The 21,374-nt window shown below is 53.2% G+C and overlaps 2 protein-coding genes and 2 non-coding genes across 5 annotated transcripts; 2 read left to right on the plus strand and 2 right to left on the minus strand.

Moving 5' to 3' along the window:
* Positions 1–1,586: 1,586 nt before the first annotated feature.
* Positions 1,587–1,717, plus strand: LOC121134419. Its single transcript, XR_005871492.1, has one exon. It is a non-coding gene; the product is annotated as a small nucleolar RNA SNORA33 (small nucleolar RNA).
* Positions 1,718–8,807: 7,090 nt separating this feature from the next.
* Positions 8,808–17,348, minus strand: Vps52 (VPS52 subunit of GARP complex). Its single transcript, XM_005084848.4, is given in 22 exon segments — positions 8,808–9,426; positions 9,558–9,676; positions 9,894–10,005; positions 10,554–10,619; positions 10,771–10,878; positions 10,955–11,050; positions 11,203–11,326; positions 11,594–11,712; positions 12,068–12,223; positions 12,543–12,602; positions 12,604–12,677; positions 13,048–13,105; positions 13,210–13,342; positions 13,435–13,535; positions 14,158–14,308; positions 14,747–14,799; positions 14,801–14,923; positions 15,201–15,268; positions 15,426–15,501; positions 15,643–15,695; positions 16,261–16,345; positions 17,050–17,348. Coding segments are annotated over 22 exon segments (2,172 nt in total). The 5' UTR covers positions 17,140–17,348; the 3' UTR covers positions 8,808–9,279.
* On the minus strand, positions 13,788–13,895 carry LOC121134404. The gene has a single exon (XR_005871477.1). It is a non-coding gene; the product is annotated as a U6 spliceosomal RNA (small nuclear RNA).
* On the plus strand, positions 17,117–21,274 carry Rps18 (ribosomal protein S18). 2 transcript variants are annotated; one of them, XM_040732211.1, is made up of 5 exons: positions 17,117–17,122; positions 17,790–17,888; positions 20,642–20,830; positions 20,923–21,014; positions 21,157–21,274. In XM_040732211.1, the coding sequence occupies exons 1-5, from the start codon at positions 17,120–17,122 to the stop codon at positions 21,230–21,232; spliced, it is 459 nt and encodes a 152-aa protein (XP_040588145.1). In that variant the 5' UTR covers positions 17,117–17,119; the 3' UTR covers positions 21,233–21,274. The 2 variants fall into 2 exon arrangements, with proteins under 2 accessions (XP_040588145.1, XP_021091479.1); XM_021235820.2 differs by lacking the exon at positions 17,117–17,122 and adding an exon at positions 17,466–17,604.
* The last annotated feature ends 100 nt before the right edge of the window (positions 21,275–21,374 follow it).

Genomic DNA, 21,374 nt, shown 5'->3' on the forward strand with positions numbered 1-21,374 from the left:
TCACCAATAGTGTCTGATGTTCCCTGTGGCCCTTTGGACTCAATGTGAAGAACTGGGAGCCCAGCCCAGCCCTGCACACCAGGACCCTGTCCCTGCACTGCCTGTGTTCCCTTCCATGGCCAACCCTCCTGTTCCAGCAGACAGGAGGGGACATCTCCATCCTGTCACCTCCATGATGCCCTGAGCTGCAACTCCTGACTTCCTACTGAAAATAAGAATCTCAATTTGAATTTGATTGTTCACATCCTTGATCTGACAGGTTGATTGGCAGTTAAATAAATTATTGAGATACTGAGAGGTTGAGGAGGAAATAAATGGCAGCGTGGAGAAATTCCCAGACTCTGTGCTCATTGTGCTGTGTGCATCTGGTGGGACAGGTGATGTCGTGGGAGCTGAGTGTGAACAGGGCTGTGTCCAGGTGTAGCTCAGTCCACTGTCGGCTGTGACATGGTCACTCCTCAGCTCTCGACTCCTGTTCTCTTCATCAGTTAGAACCACATGCTGAGATCTGTGGTCACAGGGACTATGGGATGGTCAGAGTCCTGTTCTGTCCCAGGAGTGTGAGCAGCCTGGGCAGCTGGCACAGGTCATGCTGGGCTCTGACCTGGCTTCTTGTTCCTGTGGGTGGTGCCTGCCTCCTTATCCCTTGTGCCCCTGAGTGACAGCATTCAAATGTGTTTCTCCTTCCTTTCCCATTAGGACCTTTCTACACCCCTGCACTCAGGAGACTGTGACCTAAGAACATGAACTTCTGTCTCCTGAGCTCCTGCCTCCTTCCAGGCCCCTCCCTGGAGGTTCTCTCCCTCTTTCACGTCATTTAGAATTTAACCAGAGTTGTAGGATGGCAGAGAGGGGGGATCCACAGGGTGTCATCTCAGATCTTTTGGATCTGTGTTCTGCCCAAGGTCCCCTCTCCCTGGATCTGGGAATCCTGGTGCTGGCCCCAGTGGTGACTCCAGGATTTACAGGCTGAGTCTAACTTAGATTTGTGTTTATTTAAAAGATATGATCTGGCTGGGTGGTGGTGACTCACGCCTTTTATCCCAGCACTCGGGAGGCAGAGGCAGTGGACCTCTGTGAGTTCAAGACCAACCTGGTCTACAAGAGCTAGTTCCAGGACAACCTCTAAAGCCACAAAAACCAAACTGTCTGAAAAAAAAAATGGGAGTCAGATATTGAGGAAAAAAACCTGTAGATCAAAAAAAGCAGTGGAGTAAGAGCATCTGACCCTCTCTCTGCGTCCTTCCCAGATCACAAAGGCCCATGAATCTTTTAAGCCGCTCCCTACTCTTTCCTGTGCCTCTCTATCACATTGTATCCTGAGTCCTCCAAAACCTCTATGGCTAATTCCAGTCACCTAACTGTTGCCTCTGCCCCCTAATTCAAGAACAGCTTTATTAGCAGTCTCAGGGTGTCACGGAAATATTTAGAGTTTGAGATACTTACAGTTTCTGGAGGAAATAAATGACAGCATGGAGAACCTCCCAGAATCTATGTTCAAATCCTGAAACATTTCCCCTTTTGTCTAAATAAGAAGGAAAGTTTTTAACTCTAACACAGTAAAACTATATAATAAGAACATTACCAAGCCAGCCAAGTAATCTGCTTATCTCAAATGTGCTTCTGCAGAAATTTAGGAAAGGCTGGCAACAGTGACGCCCTTCACGAATCTTAAGGACAGCTGAAGTCTTTAAGGTCCCTGAAAATGGCTACAGTATTGTGATGCTGGGAAACACTTAAGACTGAATTAATAATAGTTAACAGAACTTAATACTGAATAAAGTAATTTGCATCTAATTTTTTTAAGGACTGTGGCAAAGAATCTCAGGCCAATGATGTCATCGAGGAGTACTTCAAGTGCAAGAAATGAATAGAAAAAAATTTTGGCTAAAAAAAAATGGAACGATTACCAGGTCAGGTGGTTTGGCTTGAGGCCAACCTGGTCTACAGACTGAGTTCCAGGACAATCAGAGATACACAAAGAAAGTCTGTCTCAAAACAAACAGACAAACAAAACCAATTACAGGTATTATCTAAATAAAAAGGAAAGCTTTTGACTCTAACATAGTAATACTATATACAATAAAAACAATGATCAGGTAAGAATTACATTCACAATGTCCAGTCCATTTGTATTTGGTAAATTTGGAGAATTTATTATCTATCCTATCTTGATGAGTTCAAAGTTTTATAGCTAAACCTCTTTCTGTCATAACTGTATAACTACCATAAAAATACCTTTTTAGACCTTGAAACATTTTCTTAGATAAACACCTTAGGCTTTTATGTCTCTCAACCTTATAAACTTTACATCTCTTTTGTAAGTTTCTGTTCTGAATTTCGTAACAAAGAAAATGGTATAACTATCAGGTCTTCAACCCCATCAGAGATCAGATAGGGAAAATAATACTACCTGAGTAAACAGGAAGTGCAGAGCAAACAAATTCCAAAACTATAGACAGAGACATTTGGCTGCCTGGACAGTCACCCAAGTTTTCTCTGCAACACTGGGACATTCATCTCCTTCCTACAGGCCTAGCATATCTGACAGATGTTGGATAAAGCCTTCCCGCCAGCCTGGTTCCAGAGCTGCATCAGTTCCAAATAACACACAGGAGGCTATATTCATTATGTAGCTGTTGGCCATTTGCTTGGTTTCTTACTGGCCATCTCTGAGTTAAGAGTTTACTCCATTATTGCTAATCTAAGTATTTCTCTTACCGGAGAAAGGGTTCGGACCTCTTACTTCTATGGCGGCTACGGGATGACTCCCTGTATTTCTCTTTCCCAGAATCCTCCTTGACTCCTAGTCCCACCTATCATGCTTCCCTATTGACCAACAGTGCTTTATTGACATATACACAGGACTTACCCATCATCTCCTCTTTTCTGTCTAAATTAAAAGAAAGGTTTTAACTTTAACATAGTCAAATTATATATAATAGAACAGTTATCAAGTAAGAACATAGTTACAATATTTTGTCCATTAACATTTAGAAAGATTTAAAGAAACTATCATCTATCCTATCTTTGTGAGTCTAAAGTCTTATATGTAGCTTATCTTTTATCATAACTAAGGAAAACTATGATTATAACTATCTGTCTTCAACTCCATCAAAGACCACAGAAGGATAATATATAAACACTAGAATTGACAGAGACATCTCGCTGCTTGGACAGTCACCCGAAGTTCCTCTGTAATGTTGGGGCATCCATCTTCAGTCCACAAGGCCACAATGTGTCCAGAAGACTTCTCAGCAAAGCAGGAAATTTCAAACTGTCCATCTGCATTGGCAGTCTGTCAGCCATTTTTCTGTGTCCTGCAGAAATTCTTGTAGACTCTTCCATGAAGCAGGAACCCTGAAGGACTGTTTGAGTTTAGCAGTCCTTTCCTGTGGGTCCTGCATATCCAGTTTATACAGCAACAGTCTAGGCAAGAGCAGTTTCTTGCCCAAATGGCGAATCTTGCCATGTTGAAAGAAACTCAATAACAAGTTTCTTCGATACCCATCTTCCTCTCAGACTTAATTGATGTGCCAGGAGCAGACATTGCTCATTGTCAAGACAAACCCTAAACCATTTTAAATGCCATTTTCTGAAGGTCTTTGAAAGATTTGAAGACTATCTATCTCAAATATATCTCTGCATATCTAGAAAACCTAACTTACCTAGCTATAAGTTCTGACAGATTTTTCTCACAAAAAATGACACAGAGACTTCACATTAATTGTGAAATTAGGCCTTAGCATAGGCCTGTTCCTAATTAATTCTTTTCCCTCTCAAGACAGGGTTTCTCTGTGTAGCTTTGTAGACCAGGCTGGTCTCGAACTCATAGAGATGCACCACCATCACCCAGTTTTCTAACCAGTTCTTTTGTTGTTGTTGTTGTTTTGGTTTGGCTTGATTTTTTTTGTTGTTGTTGTTTTTGAGGCAGGGTCTCTCTGTATTGTTTTGGAGGCTGTCCTGGAACTCGCTCTGTAGACCAGGCTGGCCTCGAACTCACAGAGATCCGCCTGCCTCTGCCTCCCGAGTGCTGGGACTAAAGGTGTGTACCACCATCGCGTGGTTCTAACGAGCTCTTGTAACTTAAATTACCCTCATCTTCTGTCTACGGTCCTTTATGTCTCAGTCACCTTCACTCTATCTTGTGCATCCTGATTCCTCAATGTCTGCCTGGTGACTGTCTTCTTCCTCTCAGCCCAGAAGTCCTGCCTACCTCTCCTACCTAGTTATTAGTCGGTCAGCATTTAATTACACCAACCACAGTGATACACCTTCACAGTGTACAAATATCCTGTGTTGGGGCTGGAGAGAGAAGGCTCAGAGGTTAAGAGCACTGACTGCTCTTCCAGAGGAACTGAGCTCAATTCCCGGCAACCGCATGGTGGCTCACAACCATCTGTAATGAGATCTGGTGCCCTCTTCAAGCCTGCAGGAATACATGCAGGCAGAATACCATATACATAATAAATAAATCTTTAAAAAAACAAATATCCTGTGTCCCTTGCACCAGGAGCAAGTCTAATATATTGGGCAAAAGTCTGAAGATTTAAATGAAAGACAAGACGTCCGGCCGTTTGTGCTGAGAGAGAGAGAAAGAGAGAGAGAGAGAGAGAGAGAGAGAGAGTGTGTGTGCGCGTGCGTGTGCACGTTTATTGCAAGCAGCGAGCAGCCTTACATACAGACTTACAGCACGGTGGAGAAACCCCAGGTGTAAAAGTTCGTGTTTTCATCATTAGAGGTTGATGCCAGTGGGGCAAGGCCGGGGCTGTAAGCCAGGACTAGAAAACAGGATGCACCTGTGGTTATTGGCTGACAGGCAACTCACAGAGACCCTGTGGGGGCTGGGGCCCAACAGTATCCCACAACAAGTCATAGCAATGGGAAGTAACTGCAGTGGTTACTAACCTGTTGCTGTGATAAAACACATGTCTAAGGCAGCTAAAGAAGGAAGAGTTTGAGCCGGGCGTTGGTGGCACATGCCTTTAATCCAAGCACTCGGGAGGCAGAGGCAGGCGGATCTCTGTGAGTTCGAGGCCAGCCTGGTCTACAGATCGAGTTCCAGGACAGCCTCCAAAGCCACAGAGAAACCCTGTCTCGAAAAACCAAAAAAAAAAAAAAAAAAAAAAAAAAAAAAAAAGAAGGAAGGGTTTGTTTGGGGCTTAGGATTCCAGAGAGTTAAGGGAAGAGACAGGCATGGCCAGAACAGCTGAGAACTCACATCTCCAACCACGCCCCCAGTGACACTTCCTCCAGTAGGCTACACCTCCCAAACCTCCCTGAACAGCACCAACTGGGAACTGTGTGTTCAAATGAGCAAGATATGGGGGTCATCTCATTCAAAAGACAACAGTGACTAACGCCGACAGTGACAGCCAAGCTCTCAGTGCAAATATGGGATCTTCCAGGCAGCAGCTGATGACACTCCTGTAGGTGGGACCTGGGTAACAAGGCGCCATTCTCCAGAGCCACCCAAGGAAATGCCGCTGTATATCAGGACAGTAAATGCCTTTTCTAATGTCAGGATGGCCGGCTCTCCTGTGTGACAAGCCCAGGAATTAAGGAACCTTCACAAGCAAAAGTCCAAACACATTGGTCTCCGGGGGACCATAGAGATGGCTCGGGGGCAAAGGGGCTTCTCACCAAGCTTGATGCCCTGAGTTCGATCCCTTGAAGCCATGTGGTGAAAGGGATAACGGACCCCCAGAAGTTATCCTCTGGGCCCCATACAGGAGTCAAGACACGCACATCCCACACAAGATTAGTAAACCAACGTAATGAAAACCAAAAAAGGAAACTTGATTTCATGTTGAAGACCACAGAACCACAAACACGCACATGTGTCTAGTCTGTCCCCAGACTTTCCAGTGGGTGAATTTGCCTGTGTCCAAAACCCACGCTGTGACTTGAGGCTGTGGGAAGGATCTGAGGTCAAGCCGTGCAAAGAAAATCAAGGGAAATGTTAACGTCTTTTATGTATCTATTGTGTTACTATATGTGTTTAATGTGCAAATGAGGCATGCCCAGGCATGGGGTGTGTGTGTGTGTGTATGCACACGTGCATATGTGTGTGTGTGTCTGTGCATTTGCGCGAGTGTGCAGGTCAGAAGAGAACTTTGGGGAGCCAGTTCTCTCTTCCCACTGAGGGTTCTGGGGACTGAACTCACGTGGTCAAACTTGGTGGCAAGCTCCTCTAACTACTGAGCCGTCTCTCCTGCCCATGCAGTGCCACACACACTAGCTTTGGAGGTGTTGGGAAATCGAACCCAGGCCCTGGGGTGTACATGGTGGGCACTCTGTTCACTGCGCAGCGATCCCAATGTGTGGGAAAATCTCAAAGGACAGGGTTTGCCGTCATTTCAAAGCCGAGTACTGAAGCTTTGGGAGAAAGCCGGGCGTTGGTGGCGCACGCCTTTAATCCCAGCACTCGGGAGGCAGAGGCAGGTGGATCTCTGTGAGTTCGAGACCAAGCCTGGTCTACAAGAGCAAGTTCCAGGACAGGCTCCAAAACAATACAGAGAAACCCTGTCTCGAAAAAACAAAAAAAAAAACAAAACAAAAAAACAAAACAAAAAAGAAATGGAGGAAAATAAGATTTCTCTAACGAAAGAGATCCCTGAACAGTGTTGGGGGCCGTTACAGCATGAGGGGACACCTCCAAGCCCCTTCTACACAACTCTCGGATCCCCTGCACTAGTACACACTGGCCTTAGGGGTAATTCAGGGAAGGGAAGATTGACACAACTTCCCCTACAGAGTGGCCCCAGAAACTACTGGTATGTGAAGCCTGTGTGTTCGTCTACGCTGTTTGTTTTATATTCTTGTAGCCCAGGTTGGCCTTGATTCTTTTTTTTTTTAAGATTTATTTGTTACATATACAGTGTTCTGCCTACATGTCAGAAGAGGACACCAGATTGAATTGTAGATGGTTGTGAGCCACCATGTGGTTGCTGGGAATTGAACTCAGGACCTCTGGAAGAGCAGTCAGTGCTCTTAACCTCTGAGCCATCTCTGCAGCCCTGGCCTTGATTCTTGATCCCTCTGTCTCCTCAGTATACGAAGTGCCAGCGTGTGTGTGTGTGTGTGTGTGTGTGTGTGTGTGTGTGTGAGAGAGAGAGAGAGAGAGAGAGACAGAGACAGAGACAGAGAGAGAGAGAGAGAGAGACAGAGACAGAGAGAGACAGAGAGAGACAGAGACAGAGACAGAGAGCATTGACTGGAGAGAGTGAGCTCAAGGCTCATCTTCCTCAGAAGTTGAGTTTCAGCCCGGAGATCACAGGTCCCATGCAAACGGCAAAACAGAGGATTCAGGTCTGAAGAGAAAAATCCCTCGCTGATTTGGGATGAAGTGAACATAGGTGACACCTCCCTGCCTTCCCCATCTACAGGGGCTCAGGTGAGCTGGAGCCCTGACCAGCTCCCCCTCCTGGGTCCTGCTGCCCCCTCGCGGCCATTAGCGGTATCGCGGCTTCCAAGGTTCCCGGGGATGGACATGGAGGGCACATGATGTCCCATCAGACTGCAGGTTGCAGGGATCCCGAGCCTCCCAGGCTGCCTGGGCCACACTGAGGAACCGGCTGTCTCCTGTACAGTGTCTCACATCACAGCGTTAGTCCCCTTTTCTTCAGTTGTTGCCCAGAATTTAATCCAGGGCTTCGTGCTGTCGAGCATGCCCTAATGAACTACACCTCAGCCCCACTAACGTAGTTTGATGTAACCACCAGAAGGTAGGGGCCCCGGCTTCTTTGGGAACACCTTTATTTTTTATTTTATTTTATTTTTCGAGACAGGATTTCTCTGTGTAGCCCTAGCTGTCCGGGAATTCTCTCTGTAGACCAGGCTGACCTCAGACTCAGAGATCCACCTGCCCGGCTGGGAACACCTTTGATCCCAGCCCTCAGCAGGCAGAGGCAGGCGCATCTCTGAGTTCCTGATCCACACAGCAAGTTCCAGGACAGCCGGGGGTGTAAGGTGAGACCAGAACACAGGGCCCCCAAGACTCACACTGGAGGGGGTGATGTACGGCAGGAGAGGAAGGGCCATGGAGGATTCCCAGGGCCGGGACTGGGGTGAGCCTGTGGCCCCCGACCTAGCACCGTGCCAGAGGAGCCTCAAGGAGGCAGAGCGAGCCTGAAAAGCTGGAACTAGACCCAGGGAAGGGGAAACGACGGTGGGCGGGGCACGCTCCACAAGGACAGCAGCTGACCCCGCCCACAAGACCCCATGGCCCAATCAAGAGTGACTTTCAGTCCTCGTTTCCCTTCTCTGGGCTTCAACATGCCAGATCCTTAGGTGCAAGCAAAAATTGCACTGGCCAAGGACCAGAGTGAATGGGGTGGAGGAAATGACCTCAGTTTGTGTGTACAGGACCTGAAATTTCCCCTGTTGTCAACGGAACCTAGGGACTCTGTCTACCTCCCAAGCTTCCTGCCACTGAACTATGTTCCTGCCCTTTACTTTATTTCTTTAGATTTATTTCTTATGTATATGGTGCTCTATCTACATATACACCTCCTCGCCAGAAGAGGGCACCAGATCTCATTATGGATGGTTGTGAGCCGTGTGGCACTGGGAACTGAACTCAGGACCTCTGAAAAAGCAGCCCGTGCTCTTAACCTCTGAGCCATCTCTTCAGCCCTCTTCCCACAATCCCCCGCAGCCCTTTACTTTTAAGAACTGGTCCAGGCTGGCCTCGAAGGTGTTCTGTAACCCAAGCAGGCTTTCCATCCCGTGCCTCGGTCTCCCAGTTAGCTGGGACTACAGGTCTACAAACCATACTGGGGTAAGACTTGGCCAACGATACTGGATGGTGCGCACCCCTTTAATGACAGAACTTGCAGAGGCAGGAGGATCTCTGTGAGTTTGAGATCAGCCTGATCTACAGAGTGAGTTCCAGGACAGCTGGGGCTGCACAGAGAAACCCTGTCTGGAACCGCCTCCCCCCAAAGGACTTGTTCCTTCACGCTAGAGTACTGGTTCTCAACCCGTGGGTCAGGACCCCTTTGGGGGATGCTTAAGCCCACCAGAAAACACAGATATTACATTGTGATTCATAGCAGCAGCAAAATTACCATTGTGTAATGGCAATGAGAAGAATTTTGCGGTTGGGAGTCACCACAACCGTGAGGAAATGTACTCAAGGGCCACAGCATCTCCACCGGGCACACAAGCAGGGCAGCAGAAGGGTCCGGGTCAAATGACAGGCCAGGGGGTCCAGTCAGAAGTGACAGTGGGTGGGGACGGTGGGGACAGTGGGCAGGGACAGTGGGCAGAGCCGGCTCAGAAGTTGGGCTTGTGCTTCTTGAGTTCCACCATGAGGTGGTGGATGTTGATGAGCTCGGCCCTGGCCGGCAGCGCCCGGAGCTGCGGCTGTGCCAGCACCCGGTGGAAGCGGTGGTAGAGCTGGATGAGCTGGGTCAGCGCCCCCTGCAGAGAGGAGAGCCGGGGTCACACTGAGGGTGGCAGGAGGCCAGAGCTTCACCGGGGTCACTGACTTCCCAGAGGAAAGAGCGAGAGATCAAGCGAGGGCCACGACCAGGGCAGGGAGCGGCGCGCACCTGGATGATGCTGGTCCCGTTCCGAAAGTTGGTGAAACTCCGCATCACATCCTGACTCAGAGACTCCACAGATGCCTTCCAGGAACCACCAAAGCCACGGATCAGCTGAGTGACTCGGGCTGCCCATGGGGAGGGGAGGGAGTGTCAGAGAGCAGCCTGCCCGGGGACCATCCACCCTGGAGAGGCCTGCCTGGGCAGAGGCACGCTCACCGTCAATCCCAGCTCCCTGGTCCCCTCCGCCCAAGTCTTCCCGCTGTGCCTCCTCCCTGTAACCTGCACTCTGGCTGTCCTTAACTCCCGTCCCCACAGTCCCACGACAACAGCCTCATAAGATACCTTCTTCCCCTCGAAGTCGCTCAGCCTGTCCACGCTCAATCAAAGCCTCAGCCTCCTTCACAAACGCCACCAGACCCCCGAACGGGGGAGACAGCAGCTCCTCAATGAACTCCTGGAGAGAAGAACAGGCCCGACACAGTCAGCGATTTGGGAATGAGCACCCTGTCTTGGACTGGGACGACTAGGAGGTGACACTCCACAGAGCAGCCAGCCTCTGTGACCTCACAAGGGGTAGGTGAAGCCCCCAAGGGGTTTCCTCTTCCAAAACCAAGAGCTGATGAGCTGGGGGAGACGCGGGACGATGACGTGCTGCTGGTCCCCACAACACACAGTGGAAGACACAAGAAAGGGGCTCGCTCCTGAAGCTGTCGCCTGACCCCATGCGCTCCACAGCATGTGTCTTGACGGCGCTCACATAAATGTGCACACGCACACACAGCATACACACACCCACGCATGCGTGCACGTGCATACCAATGCACACCCATGCACGCACGCACGCGCGCGCACACACACACAAATAATCCCCCGCAAAGCATACACATACAGTTTTATTTTGCTTTTAAGTTATCGATATAGTTAAAGGAAACAGCCTAGCAGCAGGCAGTGAGTTGCAACAGTGACTGCCCGCCGAGGTCTCCCTGCCACACCGGGCCCTACCTGCGTCCGCGCATTGAGCAGCTGCTGGAAACTCTCCACCTCTTTGCTGTCGTCCGCAGCCCGCTCCTAAGGAGGACAGAGAGGAACTGGGGAACAGCCTGCAGGCCAGCACCCCCGCCACCCCACACTGCAGGCACTGCCGAACCCAGGGCTAAAGCCCTGAACTTGTGACGCTGACCAGTCTGGGGCGTGCCCTGAACTGTGGGGGCAGCGTTACCATCAGCACACCCAGCATCATGTCGTAGTTGTTGATCAAAAACACGAGCTGCTCCTTCCTGGAGGAGAACTCTGCAGCGACTCGGAGGACAAAGTTCTCCACCTCCACCTGACAGAGGCAGCAAGTGAGAAGCCAGGTCCCGGGCCCCGCGGCATGCCGGGACGCCTGTCCCCCCAAGCCCCACCTGTAGCTGGCCCAGCAGCTGCAGCGTGCGCTCATTGGGGATGGTCTGGTTGATGCTGACGAGCGCAGAGGAGAACTCAGCATAGCGGCGTGTGATCTAGGACCAAGGAGGGGAGACACCCATTGGCCTGCTGGAGACACAGCTTCCCAGCAGCCTCTGCAGCTCCTGTCCCCAGTCCCAACTCCTGCAGGGGCCAGCCCACCACTGCTCGTGACCACAAGACCCCTGTTACCCTCACCCGCCCTCACATAGTGGGGTCGAGTGTCCAGCCCCCCGAGCCGCTGGGGGTCGGTGGCGCGGACGCTCTGGACATTCATCTCCAGGATCAGCTCGAACCGAGGCCACAGCAAGGCCAGCACCTGCTCCCAGTACCTGCAGGCTTAATCAGAACCAAAGGTCAGCCGGCTGGGGCGCTGGCAGGCCGCGGAGCACAGCGCCCTTCGGGGGAGTGTGAGCGGGGTCGGTGCGCGGGCACACGCACCACTGGTGCTGCCTCTGGAACACACACACACACACACACACACACACACACACACACACACACACACACAAGGGTGAGGGAAAGCCAGGGGCAGGATGGAGTTGTCTGTGTGAGACAAAAGCTGAGTCCTGAAGGCACCAGGACCAGAGCTCAGCGACCTGTCGAGAGCAGGGACATCCCTCTTGGCTGCGATGTTGCGGAATCGGAGGACAATGTGGATACAGAGGAAAACAGCGATGGCGTCGTAGCAGTCGGCCAGGTAGGACTCCAGGTGCTTCTGCGAGACAGCAACAGGCAGACAGCTCAACACCAGTCTGTAGTTCCCGTGACTATGAGCAAATGGATGTACATCCAGGGGACAAGGCGCTGGCAAGGGAGACACCTCCTTCCCTGTCCAGGGCCCTGACTTGCTCACTGGCCTCAACTCTGTAAGCTCCTCACTGTAGACGCCAGGGCTGAGCCTGGGATGGAGGGAAAGGGCCAGGGTTCAGAGGACCCGAGTTCTGAGGGCTTCCTAGGGGCCATGTTGTGAGACCAAGGCTTGGACACCTTAGGATGGGACCTCCTGCCTTCAATACTGCCACTTGTGACGCCACTGGACGTGGAGGAGCCTGGAGAAGGGAGGGGCTCACCAGGGTCATGGCGAGCGTGCGGCCCATGACAGCATGGAACAGGTCATGCGCAGCTGGGCCAGACACAACAAAAAATTCACAGATGAAAAGATATTCCCGGCAGGAGTTGTCGAGGAGCGCGTAGTGCTGGCTGCGGAAGAGAGCTTCAAACGGGTACTGCGGACAGAGAGAAGGGGGACCAACACTGACACAGGGCTCAGCGTACCTCAGGAACCCCACACATACCCGACCTCCAGGCAGGGAGGCGCACCCTGAACGGGCACTGGAGGGGGGGGGGGGTGCCACAGGCACAAGGAAAGCCCTCCCCACTGGCTGCCGCCACCCCCACCCCCACTCCAGCTGCCGCCTCACGACAGTCTCCCTCTGTGCCCTAAGCCCATGGATCCCCGCCCCCCACACCACAGCAGGGGGGGCAGCAAAGTCCACTCTAACACCTTGGGGATTGATCCCAACCACGAGGGGTACACCATCGCACCCTCTGCTCTCCACGCTGGGCGGTGTGGGGCACCAGGATGGGGGCCTCAAGTTCAGCGGGGGGAGATGACAGCTCCACGGGTGCCCAGGGTGAAGATGGTGTTCCTGCTTCGGAGGGACGGCTTCGAGAAGAATCGTGGACAGCAGCAGAGTCAGGGAAAACAGTGAGAACGGCCACACCAGGCCCATCGAGCCAAGACCCGCAGACCCCAGGAAGCTAAATGTAACCTGGACACCCCCTTCCAGAACCAGGGCCTGGCTTCACCGGACACCTGTAATGGGCGTCAGGGATTCTACAAACCCTCCGAAACCCACGTGAAACACCGTCAGACTGATGTGCGCCTCCGGGAGGGAAGCTCTCGCTCTCATGCCCTCAAAGGGTCCGTCCCAGAGAGAGGGTAAGCAGAGCCCTGAGGGCTGGAGCCAGGCACCGCCACGGTGGGCCTGACAGGTGAGCCTCACTTGAGGGAGGGGAGCCTCTCACAAGGCTCCCCGGTCCAGGATATCTTTCTTTGCTGTGTCTTCCACGCCCATCAGATCGTCTTTCTCAGCAACTTCCTCGTACTAGAGAAAACAACAGAGAGCTCAACCATGGCTCCCCAGCACCGTCGGGTGAGGAACTCTCCTCCGAGCCACTGCCTGGGGACGCCTGTCCCCGCCTGGGCTACCTGCACTTTCATGAGCCGCCCCAGGTAGGAGCGGAAGTACGACAGGTAGATCTTGCTCAGCGTCTCCACGTACTCATCCCTGATCTCCTTGGCCGTCGCTCGCTCGTTGCCCAACAGGAACTGATAGAAGAACCTGGAAGGGCCGGGGCAAGTCAGACCCGGGACATCCCTGCTGGGCTGTTAAGAAGCTCACAGGCCACCCTGCGCCCGTCCCCGGGTGGCGACCTGTACTTCAGCAGGGCCGTCTGGGGGATCTGATAGTTGGTCATCGGCTTTCTGAACGAATAAATCTTCTGGAGGATGAACTCGCGGATCTTTGTCACTGCCTAGGTGTGGGGGACAAACGGGCCATGAAGTTGTGGGGGGGAAGTAAGGGGGTGACAGGGAGGCGAGAGGGGGGGGGGAGGGAGCGAATACTTTGGATGCGTATTGTTTTTGCATATTTGTTCCTGCGGTTGAGTCACGGTTTCTCTCTGTAGACCAGGCTGGCCTCGAACTCACAGAGATCCGCCTGCCTCTGCCTCCCGAGTGCTGGGGTTAAAGGCGTGCGCCACCAACGCCCGGCTCTTTTTTCCCTTTTAAATATGGGATGCTTTATCAATTTTCGTGTCCTCCCTTACGCAGAGGTCACGCTAATCTTCTCTGTATTGTTCTAACTTTAGTTTCTATGCTGCCAAAGTGAGCAGTTTGTTTTCGAGACAGAGTCTCATGTACCTCAGGGTGGCCCCAAACTCCCTGTGCAGCAGAGAACGACTCTGAAATTCCTGACCTCCTTCCTGCCACCTCCTGAGTGCTAGGACAGCAGACAAGGCCACCGTGTCAATGTTTGCAGTGCACACAAGCACACTACCAACTGAGCCACAGCTCCAGCCTCTGAGACTTCAGCCGCAGATGCACCACACTGAGGAGGCAGAGGGGCTCCTGGGGACTCAGTGGCGCACGCCCCACCTTGACCCGCAGCCGGTCCAGCACGCCTCTGACGTCTGCGCAGGCAGCTGTGCCTCTCGCCTCCTGCTCTCTGACCGCAGCTGCCTTGGCGTCCAGCTCCTGCAGCTGCTCCAGGAACCTGGGCTCTGTCACTGGGGCTTCCAGAATCGCCCTGTGGAGTGGGGAGGGTGGGGTGATCAGAAGGGACTCTCAACAGTCCTGAAAGAGGCCCAGACCACACCCCTCACAGCTCCTGTCATTTCTGCCTTTCTCCAGTCTCACACGGTCATTATATGTACAAAGATTTCAACTCCTGAGCCCCAGCTCCCCACAGGACCCTACTGCACATCTGACATTACGACCCAACCTTTAATCTCTAGAAGGTACTTTCTTTTTATTTTTTAAAAAGAAAATCCCACTCTGTGGCCCAGGCTGGTGACTTGTAGCAATCCCACTGCCTGGACCTCCCAAGCTTGTGAGTACAGGCATGAGCCAGGCACCTGCTCCCTAGACGGCACTTGACAACCTCAGCCTGGACCCGAGCTGTAGACTGGATGGGTAACCCAGACCAGCCCCCTGCTGCGGACATCACGACCCTTCAGTGACTCACGTGACTAGAGCAGAGGGCACCACTAGCCCATCTACAAGTTCCCCAAGTTTCCCCCCGAACAGCCTGTCGGTTCCGAAGTCGGATGTTCATGGCTCCTGACTGCTCCTGCAGGGTCCGGATCTCAGAGCTGATAGAGCTCAGGTCGCTCTGAAAAGCTCCCAGCATCTGCTCCATGCGCTACGGGGAGGGCAGAAAACTCTGTGGGCATTGCCATAGGGTTGATGGGGACAAGTTTGCCATCCAAGTATCTGAGTGAATACCCCAGTATCCAACAGCTCAGGAGCGTGGAAAACCTCCATTTACCCAAGGGGACAAAAGTGCTGGCCAAAAAAAAAAAAACAACAACAAACAAACAAAACCCAAAAAACAACAACCCCCCCCCCCCCCAGAAACACAGGAACAGAGGGTATGACTAGATCAAGGTTGTCAGGGGCCACTGGCGAGGGACACCCACCTCCAGGACAGCGTCGCAGGCTGTGATCTGATTGTGCAGAGACGCTATGTTTTCACTCTCTTGGATGTCTGACCCACAAAAGTCAAGGGCTTCACGGTGAACACAGAGCTCTGATGACCTAAAGGGACAGAAACCTTACAGATGCCATCCCTACCAGGGCTACCTGCATCACAGCTCCCCAGACCCCAGGGTGACAACGCCACGTTTCCCTCTGCTGGAGGATACAGTCCCGGATCGATTTCTGCTCAATCTGCTGCAGCTCCAACTCCACCTGCTTTGAATAGTGTCGCAGATCCACACCCTGGGGAAAACGACAAGAAGCCAGGACTAAGCCACAGTGAAGACACCAGAACAGACCCAGTGACGGGCTAGAGGGGACACTGGTGACGTAAGACCAGGAGGAGGGGAGGGTGGGGGCAGATCGGCATAGCAGGAACCTCACCGTTTTGAGGGCCTCCTTCACTAACTCATCTTCCAGATTTGCCTGGATGTGAACTGGAAACAGACATTCATCACTAGGGTCCGGTGCCACGCCCCCCTCTGCCTGAATCGGGTACCTGCACCCCAATCTCCCCTTTCCTTCCAGCCCTGTCCTCTCCAGGTGTAAGAGCGGTCGCTTTGGCTTCCTGCTGTTTGAGTTCCTCATAGTCAACCACAAGCCAAACGTGGCTTGGAGGCTTTAATAAAAGTGTGAAGCACTCTGAGAAGATGAAAGCCTGTCACCCGCCTTGGATTTGTGTCATCTTCACTGGATGAATCTATGGTGTGTGTGGTATCCGCCTGTCAATCACTCACTAGCTGTCCCAGTGATCAGACCGGCTGAATGCACATGTCCGTGTTCAAGTAAACATTGTTTTTATTTAATAATAGTCCCAAAACGCAGCCATTTTATCACAGTGTGCTGCTTTAATTATTCCAGTCTTACTGTGGCCAAGTCAGAAAGCAACCCCTCTCCATTCATAAACTTTACACTACACTAAAAAAACATGCAGGGGTTAGTATCGGGGTCACCTAATATACTCCTAAAGGATGGGGGGCTGGCTACTTAGCCCCCACTTACCATCCACTTCATCCAGGATGAATTCGTCAGAGGTGATATCCAACTCCCCAAGTTGCAGGGGCTCTTGGAGCCCAGAAACACCCCCCTGAAGAGGGGCAGATTAGTGAGTGCGGGGAAACAGAAGCTGGAAACAAAATACAACGGGATATCCCTAATCCTGAACGTGGGGTGGGGGCGCTTTTTCGGGGGAGTCGTAGTTAGTGGGTCAAAGATCCCGACGCACAAAGATCTACTTTTCTGGGCTAATGAGTAGGAAGTATGTCACAAAACCAGGCAATTCTTGGAGTCGCTGGAGGTGTTCGAATGAGAAACGCCAGGATTAGCCGAGCTGGCCTTTGGGTTTAGGACCCCTGTCTTATTATCTCAGGAGCTCCACCATCATCCCCCACAGGGAGCTGCAGAAACAGTCCGCTCACAGGCTGTTTTCCCTGTGTTCGGGTGCAGGCTCACACATACTCACTCGGTTAAACCCTAACGACGACCTACAGGCGGGCCCGAACCACGCCTCCTCTTTACGGGCGCAGACACGGAAAACAACACAGCTTCCGGAGCCCACGCTCCGGATCTTCTACAACACATTCTCTTTTCTACTAAAATTTTTTTTGTTCCTAGCGTGAACAGGAGGCTGACACTGTGTCCCAGGGGCTTAGCTTCTGGTCCCCCGCGAAGGCTCGGCCGCCGTCACCGAGCAGGAGACGCGCGTCTGAGCTCAGCCTACGCTTCCTGAGCAGGGGGAAGACCTGGCGACACTCGGAGGACAAACTGCCCGGGGCTCGCCCGCTCCCTCACCAGCGGGCCCTCCTCCTCCTCCATATCCGAGGCCCCGGCGCGCAGCACCAGCTCGCGGGCAGCAGCCGCCATGGTCGCCGCCGCTGCCATTCCCCCGCAGCCTCACTTCCGCCCGCCGTCAGGCGCAGCGTCCGTGTCCCGAGGCAGAACCCCAAGTCCCAGGGCGTCTGGGACGGCGCAAAAGAGCGTTCCCGGATATCTGCGGGAGGTGCCTGGCTCCAGGCGCCCCTGTCAGGCTTAGCTCACTGCGGTCAGGCGCGGAAGCGAAGGAGAACGTCTCCAACGCAGTCCCGCCCCGGAACCTTCGCGGCCCGCGCGCCCAGAGCGGGAGCCTTAGGACCGTAAAGACCACCGGACCGGAAGTTATGATCCCGGAGCCGCACTCTCGGGATTCGGCTCCTCGCTGAGGGAGAGGCGGGGAAAGAGGCCGTTTCCGGAAGCGCTGCTCCGGCGTGGCCCCGCCTCTTCCCCCTGGAAGGTATATAAGGGCCATGCGTCACTTCCGCTCCCTCTTCCACGGGAGGCCTACACGCCGCCGATCGTGCCGCCGCCATGGTAAGCGAGGGATCCGCGCCGGGATCCGGCGGCATCGGAGCCGGGGCGGGGAGGGATCCGGTGCGGGCCCCGAGGATGGCGTGCGCTGCGGGCCCGCGACGCTCCCCGAGACGAGCGAGGGCGGGCGGGGACGGCCCGCGGCGGGAGGCGGCTGCCGGGTCTGACGGCCGCCCGTGCTCTTCCAGTCTCTAGTGATCCCTGAGAAGTTCCAGCACATCCTGCGAGTCCTCAACACCAACATCGACGGGCGGCGGAAGATCGCCTTCGCCATCACCGCCATTAAGGTGAGAGCGGGGGTCGGGGCGTGGATCGGGGGCGCGGGAGACCCGGGGGCGGCGCCGCTAAGCCGGCCTCAGCGTGGTGAGGGCCCGGAGGGGGTCGGGATCGGACCGAGCCTGTCCACGGCGGGGCGTGGGTCTGGGCCTGCCCCCTCCCTGTGAGCCCCCCTAGGGTGCTCCCTGCGGGGCACGGCAGCCGCAGCCCGGGCAGGAGTCCTTCCTGGGAGCTGACCCCCGGCTCCGGGGTGTCCACTGCACGCCGTCTGCAGGACGCACGCACACGCCGCGAGTGGGAGGTAGCCTGTGAATTTGTTTAAAAAAAGGAGACAACACTCGTCTCCGGTTTATTACAAAAAGTCGATGGAGAATGGAAGCCTGGGTATATACTTAATCTCCGCAGAGCTTAAGAGCCCTCCAGGTGGGGACACTGTTAATTCTTATCCAGCTTAACCAATGCTGGGATTAAAAACAACTTGCTAAGGCCGGGCGTTGGTGGCACACGCCTTTAATCCCAGCATTTGGGAGGCAGAGGCAGGCGGATCTCTGTGAGTTCGAGACCAGCCTGGTCTACAAGAGCTAGTTCCAGGACAGCCTCCAAAGCCACAGAGAAACCCTGTCTCGAAAAACCAAAAAAAAAAAGCAACTTGCCAGACTGCGGGTGCTTCCTGAGGCCGAGGGCCAGAGCTGTCTGTGCCATCCCGAGTTTGCTGTGTGGTGGGTTCCCCTGGGGCCTTAGGGAAGGGGTGCTGCCGAGGGGGAGGTGCTAAGTGCGTCTGGGAAATGTGAGGAAACTGGCCAGCCTGGTCTACAGAGTGAGTTCCGGGACAGCCTCCAAAACAATACAGAGAAACCAATGAAGGAAACCTGGGTAACTGAGGATGTTGGATGGACATAAGCTTGGAGTCAGTGTTTTCAGATGTGTGCAGTCCCACTTTGGAACCTTGTCTCCAACTCAGAGATCCGCCTGCCTCTGTCCCGAGTGCTGGGATTAAAGGCGTGCGCCACCACTCCCGGGACCACTTTAGGTTTTAGTGCTAGCCAGATTTAAGGTGTTTTTTCCCCCGTGCACTTTTGGAAACAGAATGACAATGAGTGTAGCGGACAGGGCAAGGTGAATGCAGTGTCTGGGGAGTTACATGGTCTGGGGTGATGCTTGGGCTGTGTGTGACCTGTCTTGTCCAAGTGCGCCTCTTGCTGGTCTCTGAAGATAATGACAGTCCCCTGCGACCCATGCAATGAGCCTGGAGACTATGCACAGTGTTTGGAGATCTGAGCGCTGAGGGTTCTGTTGATTATGTGCAGAGGGCTAAGATTTCCAAGAGGTAACGCATGTTGGAGATTCGGGCGGGTGGGGTGTTAGGAATTATGGGGTAGCGGTGATTAAGGTGTAGAGGAAATTGGCCAAGAAACGGTGTAAGTCCATGGTGCCTTGTTTTCAGAATTCTTTCTGGTTTTTCGAGAGACAGTGTTTAACTCACTCTGTAGACCAGGCTGACCTCCAATCTGCCTGTCTGTGCCTCTTGAGCACTGGGATTAAAGGCCTGTGCCACCAGTGCCCTGCTGTTTGCTGAGTTCTTTAAAGCTCACCTGCTGCCTCGCTGTTGGTGACAGTGTTGAGTATCTGGAAGCATTGGGCAGACATGGGGGGTGCTGGCTGCCCTCACTGTAGGGAATTCTAGTGCTGTGTCCCCATCCTCCCAAACTGCTGTAAATAGTGAGCATCAGTTCTTCACAAGAGTAAGTGCTCACAAGAACAGAAGGGGCCAGGCATGGGGCCATGCAGCTTATTGATCTGGAGTCCAACTGAAGCCTGACCACCACCACAACCAGCTGGCCTGCATCAGATAATCCACCCTCCGTACTTGCAGTCTTGAGAGCAAAACATGGTCTCCCAAGGAAAGTTAGTAGAGTATAACGCAGTGTGGAGGCCGGGGCAGGGGAATGCAGGTGTTTTCCCTTCGTTTCTGACTGTACATAGTGCTGTGCCTGTGGAGGTCTAGAACAGGCTGGCACTCAAAAGTTGTGCCTGCTGGGTCCTCTGGAAGAGAACTCCTAAAAATCACTCCAGCCCCTAGAACAACACATTCCCATTCACTCAATTCTGGAAGTCAGGGTGGGGGCAGAGTCAGAGAACTACTCTCCTGTGTTAGTTTTGTAGACTGGGCTGGCCTCAAACTCAATCCACCTGCCTCCCGAGTGCTGGGATTAAAGGTGTGCGCCACCACCGCCCCGCTGTCCTATCTGAAGTGTCAACACGGCTGTCTGCTTATCCCCGTGTATTTGTGGAGGCACAAGGTCACCTTGGGGTGTAGGCACCATGCATGCAAATGCACCGTTGTGGTCACCTTCAGTTTGGGGTTGGCTGCTGGACATTGGCCTCACTGTCAACTTGTCCAGGTAGTTGTTACCTTTACAGGTCTTGACTCTGATTCTCAATGGTCAGGGGGTGTTAAACCTGGGCTTTAACCTGAATTTGTTCCACTGATGTGAAAATTCACACCTTTCATTCTTCACAGGGCAAAACCTAAATGCCTGAAACCAGATGCTGCTTTCCTGGCAACACATTTGAGTTGCTGGCCCATGTGGCCAGAATGGAAGAGTAATCTGGGAAATGACGGGGTGCTGGATTCCCTTACAGGTTCTCCTATGGGATGATAGATTTAGACAAGTAACTGTGGCTGCCAGTAACAGTCCTGCCTTGTCCTCTGTAAGAGAACATGGAAAGTTAAACCAAACCACATTCCACCTTTCTGCCCTAGGGTGTGGGGCGAAGATACGCTCATGTGGTGTTGCGGAAAGCAGACATCGACCTCACCAAGAGGGCTGGAGAGCTCACGGAGGACGAGGTGGAGCGCGTGATCACCATCATGCAGAACCCGCGACAGTACAAGATCCCAGACTGGTTCTTGAACAGACAGAAGGACGTGAAGGACGGAAAGTACAGCCAGGTGTGTGGGGGTGTCCAGTTGAGTTCCGGGGTGTCGCCTGGGACTGGGTGAGGGGTCTGAGATAAAGTTGATGCCCCCTCCTCGGAATCCAGGTCCTGGCCAATGGGCTGGACAACAAGCTGCGTGAGGACCTGGAGCGCTTGAAGAAGATCCGAGCCCACAGGGGGCTGCGCCACTTCTGGGGGTGAGTGGGGTGGGCGTCCCCGCCTGTCTGAGGGGCTGGTCACTGCTGTCTGCCCCACTTCTGGGGGTGAGTGGGGTGGGCATCCCCGCCTGTCTGAGGGGCTGCTCGCTGCTGTGTGACCTGTGACCTTTTCCTTCTGCAGCCTTCGTGTCCGAGGTCAGCACACCAAGACCACTGGCCGCCGGGGCCGTACTGTGGGTGTGTCCAAGAAGAAATGAGTCCCTGGGCCTTCGCTGTTAATAAATAGTTTATATACCTGTGCCCTGCGTCTGTGTCTTGTGTGGCGGGGTGGCAATGGTGCTGGCTGCTGCAGTGGCGGGTGGGGCCGGATTGGAATCTCCGGCCTTGACAGGAGTGTTG

Source organism: Mesocricetus auratus, unplaced genomic scaffold (genome assembly GCF_017639785.1).
Source record: "Mesocricetus auratus isolate SY011 unplaced genomic scaffold, BCM_Maur_2.0 Super-Scaffold_100027, whole genome shotgun sequence".
Lineage (NCBI taxonomy): Eukaryota > Metazoa > Chordata > Mammalia > Rodentia > Cricetidae > Mesocricetus > Mesocricetus auratus.